Source organism: Anarhichas minor, unplaced genomic scaffold, assembly GCF_050575085.1.
Source record: "Anarhichas minor isolate MPS153535 unplaced genomic scaffold, ASM5057508v1 ptg000026l, whole genome shotgun sequence".
Classification (NCBI taxonomy): Eukaryota; Metazoa; Chordata; class Actinopteri; order Perciformes; family Anarhichadidae; genus Anarhichas; species Anarhichas minor.
In genome coordinates, this window is record NW_027466472.1 from 9738461 (window position 1) to 9751508 (window position 13048).

Consider the following 13048-nt stretch of genomic DNA (forward strand, 5'->3'; position numbering starts at 1 on the left):
AACTGTGCCCTAGACAGAGGTTACATCCGCACTACTACGTTTCCCTTTTAAAACCGAACGCATACGTTTAGAAACAATGACGTAGACACCCGTGTTCGCTACGTGATTGGGTGATTTGTTTCTACATGGATAATGGATTACAAGCGTTACTGGCCTTGTTGTCTATGCTAGCAGCTGTTGTGCAGTTAAATAAATTCTACGACTGCCGACATGCGGAAGAAGCAGCTGTTTTCGGAGCGATTAGCGAGCGGCGTGTCCAGCGGCATTATCAGCCCTACGGAGCGGACGTCTGACGTCACGGTTTGCGGCTTTGAGGAGGGCGGTGGACACAAAACAGAGGACTTTACTTTTCTTATTAATGCTTATTTTGTTCTGCACAACTATTGTAAAGTTCACACAGAAACTGTAAACGAACAAAAGCATAAATGCTCTCCAGTGCGACAGAGACTTGAGCCACCCGGCAGAGCTACGAGTATGAAAACAGACAACAGAGGAAACGAATGAGAGACGTGTGTTGACCACATTTATGGACCCATCATCCAGTAAACTTTGATTTTTAAGTGTTCATTTTAAAGTAAATTTGATGCGTGTGTGAGAGAGACAGAGCAAGACCTGCAACCTTGTAACGAAGTTTGAAAAATAAAACTTTTGTCCGTTAAGAGTTTATAGATGAAGATCTTAAGTATCAAGCACAACCTTTCATTATTTAAGACTACTCTAATACTATTAATAATTACTATAATATTTTCTGTTTCCTGTTTACACCGGCAGCCCATGCCCAGTGTACATGAATCGTCATATTAGTTTTCAGGCTTACAGTATGGAATTACGGTTTAAAGTAAACTAATCAAATGTATCCTGGTATTACAAAATCTAACTTTGAAGTTCTACAATCAATGGATTCCAATAGTGACCATTTTTTTGTGGTGAAAAAAAGTTAATAAAACATCACGACAACTTATCAAGCATACAGATGGATCGTGAAAAGAGGGGTTTTAATTGGTTTCTATGGTTTTGTATAGATTTTTCTTTTAAAAGTTTAAAAACCAAATATCTCACAATTTGTACCAGTTGTTCTGCTCAACAAGTACACAGACCAAAAGACCAAAACTGTGGTTATTGAAAGCATACCTGTTACCTGTATACCAGATGAATCGGTTTACCACACAGCACTACATGCAACTCAGCGCTTTGACCAGCCAGTCATAAATTTAATAATGATTAAAAAAATATGTGAAACAAATAAAATGAGTTTGCTGTCACTCTACTTAAAACCAACATCTAGTGGCAATTTCACACCGTGGGCTACAGCATATATAGATGCAGCTGTCACACCAGCCAATCCAGCAGGAGCATCTTACCACAGGACTCAGGCTTCCCCTCTGCTAGCAAACTGCTGCTGCCACTCTTCTGCAGCACCAGAGCTTCTGCTCACAGCCCCCACCACGCAGACAGCACAGCAGTGTACAGAGACACGCACAAACAAGACAAGAACCAACACAAGGAAAGGAAACACAAAACAGGAAAGAGAAAATCATGAGGGAGAAAATTAAATGAACAAATAGGTAGTTTAATAAAACATAATGATTTGGACAGGCAGGAGTGCAGTCACTAAAAAATGAACTCGCTAGTCTTTTGTTGAAAGTGCCTCCAGTCCTATAGGTGGCACTCTACCAACGCATTGCGACTGCGATGACAGTGGTCGCATTTTTACAAACTTTGTGTCCTGCATTAAATTCACCAGCTTTAGTGGTTTAAGCGCAGATTTGATTGTAAAATGCACCAGAACCTTAATAAAATAAACCAAATTTGCGGGCTTTGTGATTCAAAAGTATTCTGGTAATACTTCAAAGGCCTTACCTAACTGGAACTGAGCCTGCAGCTGGTAAAATACCATTTATATTCAAAGCACTTCAGGTCCGTCTCTCAAGACCCGATGATAAGAATAAACAAAAGATAGTTTATGCTAATAACAGAGGAGGAACCGGTCTTGGTCCAAGCCTTTTTTTAATGTCCAGTATATTTTACGCCGTTAAAGATAATAACTTAACTAGTGGTGTAACAGATCATTGTCGATCCGGGATTTGTACGGATCCCCCCTCACGGATCGGCCCGCATGTGAACCGCGGATTAAAAAAACCATGATCAGGGATGTCTAAAAGTTAGATTTGCTCCCTTTTGTTTCTGGGATCCGATCCGAACCGTGACTTTTATGATCTGTTGCACAACGAAGCTTCATTTTTGCACACGATTCATTTGGAAACATGTGACTTTCGTGAGCCAGCATTAACATCCATTTCTAGAGTATCTGACTACTCCTGCCCATCCTTAATAAACCCAGTTTGAAATTATGACAGAAAAGATGACATCTAGGAAAATATTATCAAAGAGTTCATGCTTCAAGATAACTAAAAGGGGATAAATAGAAATAGAGACGACCACCATGCAGACATGCAAAAGATCATTACACAAATCCAAACATGACTAATGTCAAGAATGACCCGAAGATATAGCTTTCAATTAAATAAGGAATAATCTGCCTCTCTGTTGTTACTTTGCACTTGGTTTAATCGCTTTATCATTCCAAAAGTGGAAGGAACCACCAGAGAAACACAAGAGGTTCTAGTGCGGCTCTACACAACAACGTGCAGGTCTTGTGTAACCAGTGAGAAAGCACATCTTGTCTATGTTTTGTTGCATCATACAGAGATAAGCCGCCATGTGGTGTGGAGAATTTTCTATTTTGTTTTGAATACAGAAGCTTTAGTCATATCTCAAATCATGATTGCTGACAAACACTACAGGGAGTGTCAAACCAGTGGGATTCTGAACCCTAACAATCTCACCCTGCAGTAACCTCGAAGCTGGAGCGCATAACAGGCTTAATGGCTTTTTGTTCCTGTCAAGTATGCATCGAGACCACCCAACCACTTAACATACGAAACGCACAGTACACTGATTTATGTTAAACTACAAGAACCACGTGGACATTTAACATGCAGCTGCAGATTTTCGGGTCCTATAATCAAACCTTTCTTTGCTTATCGGCTTAAAACCTGCAACACCTAAAGCAACATCAGCTTGTGCCAAACAGTCGGTATAATGCAGTGCAATGGAGACTTAGCCAATAAACACTTATTATACTGTCCATTAGTTAGAATTAACACACACAGCTCAAGTGGTAAGACTCTAACAATTATCTCAGATCACACAAGTGAAATGAATGTACAATGTTTAAAGAGAGCACAATACATATAGCAAGAAACACACACACACCACCTTTCACCATCCCAGCATGCCTTGAGCATTGAGCAAACTATCACCACCACAACTGTTTCATGACACAGTGTTTGTGTGTTAGAGAGAGAGAGAGAGAGAGAGAGAGAGAGAGAGAGAGAGAGAGAGAGAGAGAGAGAGAGAGAGAGAGAGAGAGAGAGAGAGAGAGAGAGAGAGAGAGAGAGAGAGAGAGAGAGAGAGATATGAGGCAGTCAGATAAAGTGATACATACAGAGATAGAGGGACGGGATAGAAAGACAGCAGAGTCTGTGACAGACAGTAAGAAAAGAATGAATAAGAAAAACAGAACAGAGGTGGAAAGTTACCTGTCGGGTCAAACTCATTGGAGGGAAGTGAGGTTTTGTCACTTTTGGGTTTCTTGTCCGGGGGGTGGTCTTTACTGAGAATGCTGCTGGTTCTAGAGAAACAGAAAAAAAGCATTGGCATTTATCCCGCATGTGCTGTCATATGCAACACTGTCGACTTTTAGAAGAAGCATTTTTTTTTGTTTTTTGCACGAGATGCAAGCAAGTGAAGGTTCAGGAGGAATTACAACAGCACACAGAACCAGCAATTGTTCGCTGTAGCATTGAGAATAATGTGGCAAGATGACCCCCGAGTGTATGAATCACGCTGAGTGCGTCTACTGTATAATGTGACAGCCAGAGAGGATGTGGAGTCGCTCTGCCGAGTGCCCGGGGAGCGAGGCCAGAGAAAGGACGCTCCTCACAGGAGGTGCTACGAGGCCAGACTCCGGCCTGAACCTCGGGAGGCTATGTATGGCTGCTTCTGCCTATGCCGGCCCCAACTGTGAAAGGCCACTGTTCTGTTCACAGTGAAAGGCAGTGATGGACCGCCCTCAGAAGAGGGACCCCTTTGTCCCTCACTCTGGGTGTGTGTGTGTGTGTGTGCGTGTGTGTTTGTGTGTGTATACATGAGTGAGACGGGGGGGGGGGGGGGGGGGGCGAAGAGGGTGTATGTTTGGTCTAAGCTCTGAAGACTTCTGTTGCAGCACAGCAGTTCCTAGTAATACCTGCCTCATTTCCCTCATCTGGAACTCTGTGTATGTAAACCACTGGTTGGTGTGTGTGTGTGTGTGTGTGTGTGTGTGTATGTGGCCACAGGATGTCATACCCCTAAACATGCATAGATATTTGCAATAGAATTTGAGAAAATAAAAATCCTTACCTGTTTGCTTTCTTGGGAAACCTGCAAGATAAAACAGAAGGCTCATCAGTATCTCACAGCAATGAACTGATAGACGATGAATGCAATGAAGTGAATCAAAGCTGAGCATGTATGCGTAGATGGAGGGTGGAAAACAAGACGCCAAAGCTGACAGCTTCCCCTGAGACCCATATTGTGGTAAACATGATAATCCTGATGAAACATCAGAGTTCTTCAGCTGCAGATTAAAGCCCTTTCCAGGTCAAATGTCTCCTGCCTCTTAGATCTCAGCTGTAAGTACATGCATGTGTGTGTGTGTGTGTGTGTGCCATGATTTAGTTCCTGACAGACATCATGACTTGACTGTAATAATCATCTCCTAATCACATCCATGGCCTGTTTCCTTCGAGGCAGCCTGCCCTGAGACTGATTACTGCCACAGCGTGAGGTAGAGATGACATTATTTAGGGATGCCGTCAGGACCGTAATGGAAAAGGTCGTGTTTTCCAGGAAGTTAGAGATCTATGTATTGACGTGCTGTTGTGGCTGATGCAAATTGAAATGTCAATTTAGATTTAGGGAGGTACTGCAGTGTTCATTCTCACAGTAGGCGTTTGATCTCATCTTGATAATAAAACCCGATGGAGTGAAAGTAATTCAGAGTGAAATAATGAATTCTGCATTGAAGATTAAAGGTTTTCCACCTCACTTTGACAATGCCTTGGACTGTAAAGAGTGAATATTAGCATCTGTGGGAGTATCAAAAAGTGGACCTGGTAATTCATACATAACAACCTATTTTAACTCCGGTACTCTGTAAGTGATACGAGTGATACAAAGTGTGATATGAGCCACACTTTGAAATGGGCAAAATTACTTATTAAAGTTCTAGGTTCCCTGGAAGTCATTGAGAGAATCTATACCAAAAGCTATTTAAAGGCCAATGTTAATCATATATTTTATATTTAATGCAATTTGCACTGAAAGGAAAATCTCCTGAACACATGCATAGACTTTGTGCCAATTAACTAAATATAAATTATTCCTGGTGGGTTCTGCTCTGAACAGAAGGAGACATGTTTTGCTATTCTTCTTCATCTATTTTGACAAATAACTAATGTTGAACCACAACATTTTTTATTGTTACGGTTACCATAAAACCTATGTAAAGATTCAGTTTAATTTGTGTTTTATTATTGTGATGAAGTGGAGAGCATGATAAAGATTGATGTCTCAGCCAGGATATAATCCCACAAAAATAAAATACTTTTTTATACTTTATTGTAGTGCTGGGCGGTATGACCAAAAATGCATATCACGGTATTTTGTAAGATTCTGGCGGTTTCACGGTAATTTTTTTTTCCGTGTTAAAGCATTAATTAATTAACGCCAACCGGCCAGCGAGCGGTGAACAGCTGTTTGTGTGGCGTGGCTTCCGTTCCGTCACTTCCTGTTTCCTTCACCTACATTCCCCTGGGCCCTAAGCCCCTCCAAGTACAGCTTCTTATCACCGTCTAACAATGTACATTTACAACAAATACCACACATATTACACGGTAATCAGCGTTGCATATGTGTCTAACCAAAATACATTTTGTTGTTCAGTCTTTGTTCATCCTGCATCGCTCTTTTCTGTTCTTTAATGTAACGTTACTGGAGCGAGAGAGCCTCTCCCAGCGGTTAGCAGACTGTTGTTAGCGAGCTCTACCCAGCATGCAGTTCGACGGTGAAATTTTATAAATGTACAATTATTAGTGTTACAAATTGTTTATGTGTCATAAACTGTTGTGTCGTGGTGTTTTGCCCTATTAAAGAGCGTTAGTTGTGGGTTGTTAATTGTTGTTATAAAGTTGTAACCATGACTAGGGTTCCCTCTCAATACAGTTAAGAAACTATCTCCGACCTTAGCGCTCATAGTCTAATTGTCCGCTCCACGCTCCGGAGCAGTAGGTGGCAGTAATGCACCAATAAGATGGATGCCAATCGCCGTAAAACTAGAAGAAGAAGAAGTAGCGCTCTCAGCGGCAAACAATATATTTTGCTGCCTGTTGAAGAGCGACAGAAGTTGTTTCGGCTGTATATGAAAAATTCATATCATATGCGAAATTGAAACCGGTATACTGGTTCAACCGGTATACCGCCCAGCCAGTATACCGCCCAGCCATACTTTATTGCCAAGCCTGCATATCTGTATTCAGGGAATATATTTGCTAGGAGGGATAACGGATCATTTCAAGTAAGGTTTGACACTTGTAAAATGTAAATGTGAAATAGTCAAAGACAAGAATGAACCGGTTGCACTAGTATCATTTAAAATCTAAATGCACACAGTATTAGAATACAAAACAGTAGTACGATCACTACACCAGTCTTCCGTAACAGGGAGGACTCATGACTAACTAGCCCACATTAACTCTTTCTCCTGGCGACAGTGCGTCCCATTCAGAGCCATGCAGGAGCAGCTGAATGGCCCGTTTATGAAAATGCCTCCGACTGTAATAAGTTCCAGAGCCTCCAGCAGAAAAAAAGAAAAAAATAACTGTAAGTAGCCCACTCCCTAAGAAACCTCTGAATTGGAGAGATGGAAACACATAAACACACACACTGAACTGGGACATGCGTACGCTCATGGATGGTAAAACTGAGTAGGCAGATGTTGTTCTTGGTCCATCAGGAACAAATAAAAACGTGACAGGCAAACCCAGTTCTAACGGGCTGGATGATGCACCAGGCTGCCTAATAACGCTTTATTCATGTTAAAACATGAGAAGGAATTTGGTTTAGTATATCACGTAGTATCTATATTTCAAATAACTATGGAGTGACCTGCCTAAGACCCATTTAAGGGCTGAAGAGAGGGACAAAGGAGGTCATGAAGGAAGATGACAGCAATGGACAGAAACAAGAGGAAGGAGGGAAGGAGATGTTGAAGAGGCAGCAAGAGACTGAAACACAAAGCACGAGATAGAAAGCAAAAACAGAGAAACAGAGAAAAAGCATATTTAGAAAGGACATTACTGATACTGAACGCAATGGAAGAATTGATACATTTATGCAAGTTAAGCCAAAAAGCAGTAGTGATGAAACAGAAGGCTGCACGTCGGGATGAAGAAAATATTTTACAATCAGATCCAAGTACTCAAAGGGGCGAATTATGAAATCCAAAGCATATCTGGAGTGAGTTGGCAGCTAGAAGCTAACGGCGCTAACAGTGCAAACAACAATGACAATAGTGGTGCGTAAAGCTTCAACTGCGTCGCCGTGGGTTGGATGGCGTTTACCATCAGAGTGTGAAATAAAGTTTTACCGATATTGTTATCCGCCAATATTCAGTAAAAAATGAGATCAGGACATCGGCATGTACGTATGCTTTTCTAGTCGCCGATCTCTGATAATGTTCCACTGTAAACAACCAATCCGTGTAGAAAATGACCGGAGGAGAGCCGGTAAAGGGGCTAATGCCTTCAGGCTCTGTCCGGTGGAAATGAGTATTGTTGGGCGATGGTAAATTATTAGGTTATCATGATGTGTTCACATGTGATACTTGAATAAATCCAGTTGTTTGAAGGAGATATAGCGATAGATATTAGAGATGAATTATGACCTGTTTACACTAGCTCTAAGCAGATTATAATACATCATTAAAAATACTAATAACAACAATGTCTTATCTTTTATTTCCTTATCATTTGAATTGTTTTACGAAAAATTAATGTAACAAAGTAAAACGATGACATTTAGTGACTTCAGAGTGGTTGAAATGATGTTTGGGCCTGGAGCCTTGTGGACCAGCTGCTATAATCAAACAACAAAGGGATCTGTATCTGCCAATATGGATCAGGAATGATCTGCAATATATATATCAGCTGCAACAAAAAACATGATCAGGGATCTCTAGAAGTTATATTTGCTCCCTTTTTTGTTTTGTGCTGATCAGATATTTGATCCGATCCGATCCGAACCGTGACTTTTATGATCTGTTGCACCACTAGTGGTAACCGCCGTATGAGCGTAATGCAGAGTGGCGGCAACAAGGTATCCAGTGGGGCACACGCACTGGGAGCCACATGCACTATCATGCACACGCAGCCAGACCGGCTATGTAAACAAAGCACAGAGAAGCTCGGATTACGACACTATTTCTAATTTAGCATCTTTAAAGTGATGGGGGGGGGGGGGGGGTAGTTGTTGTTGTGTGAGGTTATGGATATTCAACTTCGTGGGATTTTCACAACAACACAAACAGTATATTGTGACATATAAAAATGTCCTCAAAATGCAATATTCTAACGCAAACATCAGAAGCAGAGAGTGCTTCTCCAAACCTACAATAGAAACGGTACTTTAAAATATACAATTGTTGAAAGTAACAGTTGCCTGTCAATCAGCTGCGTTGTGTGCACGTAAAAGCAACATTATGACATTACACAGAACTCCAAAGAGGCAGAAATAGTTGTACACAAATTGCAATAACTAAAAGTATTTGGTTTGGGCTGCACTTTTTAATGGGTGCTTTCAATATAAAAGGAATAACAGCAGCACCTCGGCTGAGTCATGTGTGCCTCCATAGCGTATATATGTATAAATATACAGAAGATGCAACTGGAAAAATGACACAGAGCTGTTATGACTTTGAAAATTCTGAGAGGAAAAGTTTGTCAAAAAGAGACTCCAGTCACTGCAGAGCTGACTGCTCATATTAAAGCTTCTCTCTTGAGTTTTCAGTGAAGAGAATCGCTGACACACAGTCACCGCTCATATAACATCACAGCACATCTCTAAGAAACCCTCATAATGGCTCCACATTAGTCTCTGTCCAGTAGACAACAACAGCTTATTGTTCCATGTCCTGATTATACTCTACTACTCTGTTAAGAACAATAAACAGCGTACACCAGAGCTTAAACAATAGTCGATTGATTAATCAGCAACTGGTAAAATGTGCACATTTTAATAACAAAAATGTAGATCTATGGACAAAAACAAGCAGTTTGGATCTTTCCGCTTGGGCTTTGTGACGGCTCTTTTGCAAACCTAACACTTATTAGACTAAATGATATATTGAGATTAACTTATTATGCAATGTGAACAGTAGTGACATGTGTATTTAAGTTTGGACTTTTTGTCTTGAGATTATATGTAGATATAGCAGAAACTCTGACAACAACATGCTAAAAACAAGAACATCATTTCCCCTGAAAAGCGACAGACAATGTTTAAGAATCAATTTCCCTCAGCTCGTTTAATTCTTCAGATCCAGCTATAAAAGTGTCCCCAGTCTTTCTTGACGGGTCCATTAAATGTGCAGCGAGTGAGAAAAGGAGAAAGAAGGCAAAGTCAGGACAGGGTGGGATGAGAGGGAGGGGCAGCACTGGAGCGGGCCTGGGCTTGAATGCTCCATTGAGGTTTGGTGTTTTGATGGAAAACTGTGGCAGAGCTGGGCCAACTGCAGCAACAGAGGCCGAGACCAGACCAGACCATGAGAGAGAAAAAGTAGCGAGGGAGGGAGGGAGGGACGAACGGCCCTGAGGGAGCAGGACTCTCACACACAGACATTTCTGTGAACGGGTCTCTCAAAACTGAAGAGGAAGGAAAAAAAGTGAACCAAAAGAAACTAGACCGACTCGTGCAAGATTCAGGGGAAGCACTTCAGGTTATTCTCAGTTCCTCTTAGAGTCAGGCTAAGCAGATATATATAGAGAGAAGTTTCACTCAACATTGAATTACAAGCTGCTAATATTTAAAAAGAGCCAACGCAAAAAAAATAAACCACAAACACGAGGATAAGAGTTGGCAGGGTACATCCGATGGGCCCAAGTTATAAAACAAAGTAGGTGGACGATTGATAAAGTATCTTTACGCTGACTTTTTCCTGTCAGACAATGTTGATGTTGTAACTTGTGCAATAAGGAGTTGCTGCAGTAATCTGGAGCAGAGCGACACGGCTCACAGCACAGGTGTTGTTGGGGCCGGGAGAGGTGGGGCCTGTTTGAAACTCGGAGAGGATTGGATGGTTTTGGGAGTTGCCTGGAGGCTACAGAGATCAGACCGAGGGTGTGTTTCATTCCAGGCGGTGAAATACAACATAACCTTGCACCCTGCAAAACACATCCTCAGATGTTAAGATTACAGTGGAAAAACGTGGCAGAACTTGGGGTGTAACTTCTGTGGCGACGGCACAATGTCCTCAGCTGGGTTTTGAGCTGAGTCATGCCACATAATCTGGCAATATCTCCTTTTCAGCTACCCTTCGAAAACTGCTCTGTGATTCTATCTCAATGGTGTAATGATACAGTCTCTTGAATGGCCTGATTCATGCCTGCAGCCTGCCAATAGGAGAGAACACACACACATCGTGTTATCTAATCTATATACCCGAGTCACACAATGCCACAACTCTCAACGCATGGCCATAGCAGTTTAATCATACAGTATACAATGGTGTATATTGGATTTAAAGAAAGAGAGCATTAAGTGAGTGTATGAGACAGACAGAAACAGAGAGACAGAGCGAGAGACAGAGAGCGAGAGACAGACAGAGAGAGAGAGAGGTATGGTGTGTGTTGGAGACACAAGAGCACTAGCTCTGGAGCTCAAGCTACAGCCTCGGGGGGAAAACAGTGCCCTTTCTGCCCCAATAAACCTCATCAGGATTCCTGACGTGAGGGCCGGGGGATAGACATTTCTTCACGCTATGCTGTCTGCTGTCCTACAGCACCAGGAGAGGAAAGGAGGTGGTTCAACACGCTACACCGTCTACACTGCTGCTGGTCACGAGACCTGTCACAAACACCTAAGAACTTCTCTAATCCACGAGTAACTTCTTTGAACTGAGTATCTTCAGTTTAGCCCTTTAACTTGTGCACTAGGGTATGTGTAATAGTCTGCAAGGGACACATGGACACCTGGACCAGACTTGTATGATCTGGTATCCTGCGGTGATCTCAAAACTGTATTTATGTGCAGTCATAAGCAGACCTATGACGGCATTCAAGAGGGTGCGACCTGTGGTAAGAGCACATTAGTGACACATCTCTCCAAAGCAATCAAATGTTCCATCCATTACATAGAGAAATCAAGCTTAGTGAATGCAAGATGATACTTATTACACGAAGTGGTTTGTCACAAAGACAAAACATCAGGACATTTATGGGACAACAAGAACATCTAAACCGAAGAGTCTTTCAAGCAAAGCTGTAATGATTCAAAGTACATCCCTACACTTTTGCTTCCTCACCCTCCTGTTTTCATATCCTAGCTTTCGGCTATCAAACTGATTTGAAGCCATTGAAAAAGCCTCTTCCACTCAACCAGTGCCAGAACCTGTGTTCTGGCACTGGTCCTTGTAGAGAAAGAGTTAGGGACGTGTTGGTCTGTCTAGTCACCCCTGAATCAGCAGAAACGAGGACTGTAAGATGAATGGCCGTGCTGCAGCAGGCTGATGGTCTCTCCTTATACACAGAGAGCACCCCCACTCTGAGAGCCAGAGTAGAGGAAAGAAATCAGGCCACAGATTTGACACCCAATCAGCTCCTTTGTAACGTCAAACAGCCCGTTTCCTCCTACAAAGATTGGCCAGACATATTCGTGCACTGACACAAAAGAATGAATCCGTATTGTATGTTTATCAATTTACATAATCGATTTAGTGTGAAATATTGGAATTTAACAGCATAAGAATGTACTCTAAATCCTAAGCGTCACATCTCTTGGACCACTGTGCAGTCTGCAGAGTATCGTGGCTTCACAAGTGTCACAGTTAGCTCGAAGGCACTAGCCTAGTTCAGAACCCTTAAATGGACATGTGAAGAGATAACACTCGGGGAAGACGGCTCTCTACCCTCATCCCCTTTTTCTCTCTATTGTAGTGATCCTGTCTTTTGTGAAGTGAAAGTAATGTTTGGGCCCTGAAGCTCTATTGGCTAACAGGGCAGGATTGTAGAGGGTGTCCACAAGCATCAGCGTCACAGGGCTGGTTGATAGACCCCAACTCCCCCCAGCACTCAGAGCCCCAGCTAATGCCTAGACTTTACCGACAATCCAACATCACGACCCCAGAGGCATCGTCTGTTTCTTTCTTTCTCTGCTATCGCTCTCTTTCTCTTTTGCTATCTCAGTGTCCCTTTATTTCCTTTTAGCCAGGCTTGTCTGGACTAAGATAACTAAAGAGGAATATTAATACCCTCAAAAAAGCACACAAAAGGGCCCATGCTACACCACAGAATGGGCTAACCACCTGTCCACTTTTCATCTATACACGGCTAATTTGGGAAGGCTAATTTGATGTTCTACTCCCTACCTCCAGGCATGATGAAAACATGGTGACGATGGGAGAAACAGGTCGACTGAAGCAGAGAATGGAATAAGTGATGGGTGCGATTGAGAGAGTGTGTGAAAAAGGGTGAGATGGGAGCTGGCCAGAATGAACAGAGTACAGTGAGAGTTGGTGTGTGCCTGCCAAATTGACATCCGGGTGTGAGCAGTCTTCCTCAGGTCCTCATTTACATTCTATAAATAAACAAAACTAAGAATTTGGTCTGCAATACAAACAATTCAAGTAATAATGAAAAGATAGAGCTTTGATTCCAGCTTTTGTCAGAGGATA

The 13048-nt window shown here is 42.1% G+C and overlaps 1 protein-coding gene across 5 annotated transcripts in view; it reads right to left on the minus strand.

Annotated features, from left to right (window-relative positions):
• The window catches only part of arhgef12a (Rho guanine nucleotide exchange factor (GEF) 12a), a 36737-nt gene that overhangs the window by 18613 nt on the left and 5076 nt on the right, over window positions 1-13048 (minus strand). For 4 of the 5 annotated variants that reach the window (XM_076100232.1, XM_076100230.1, XM_076100229.1 and 1 more), the window contains exons 2-4: window positions 4465-4485; window positions 3603-3694; window positions 1362-1427 (exon numbers count right to left, since the gene is read on the minus strand). In XM_076100232.1, coding sequence (XP_075956347.1) covers window positions 1362-1427; window positions 3603-3694; window positions 4465-4485 — 179 coding nt within the window. The remainder of the gene's footprint in view (window positions 1-1361; window positions 1428-3602; window positions 3695-4464; window positions 4486-13048) is intronic. The other variant, XM_076100231.1, reaches the window with a different exon arrangement.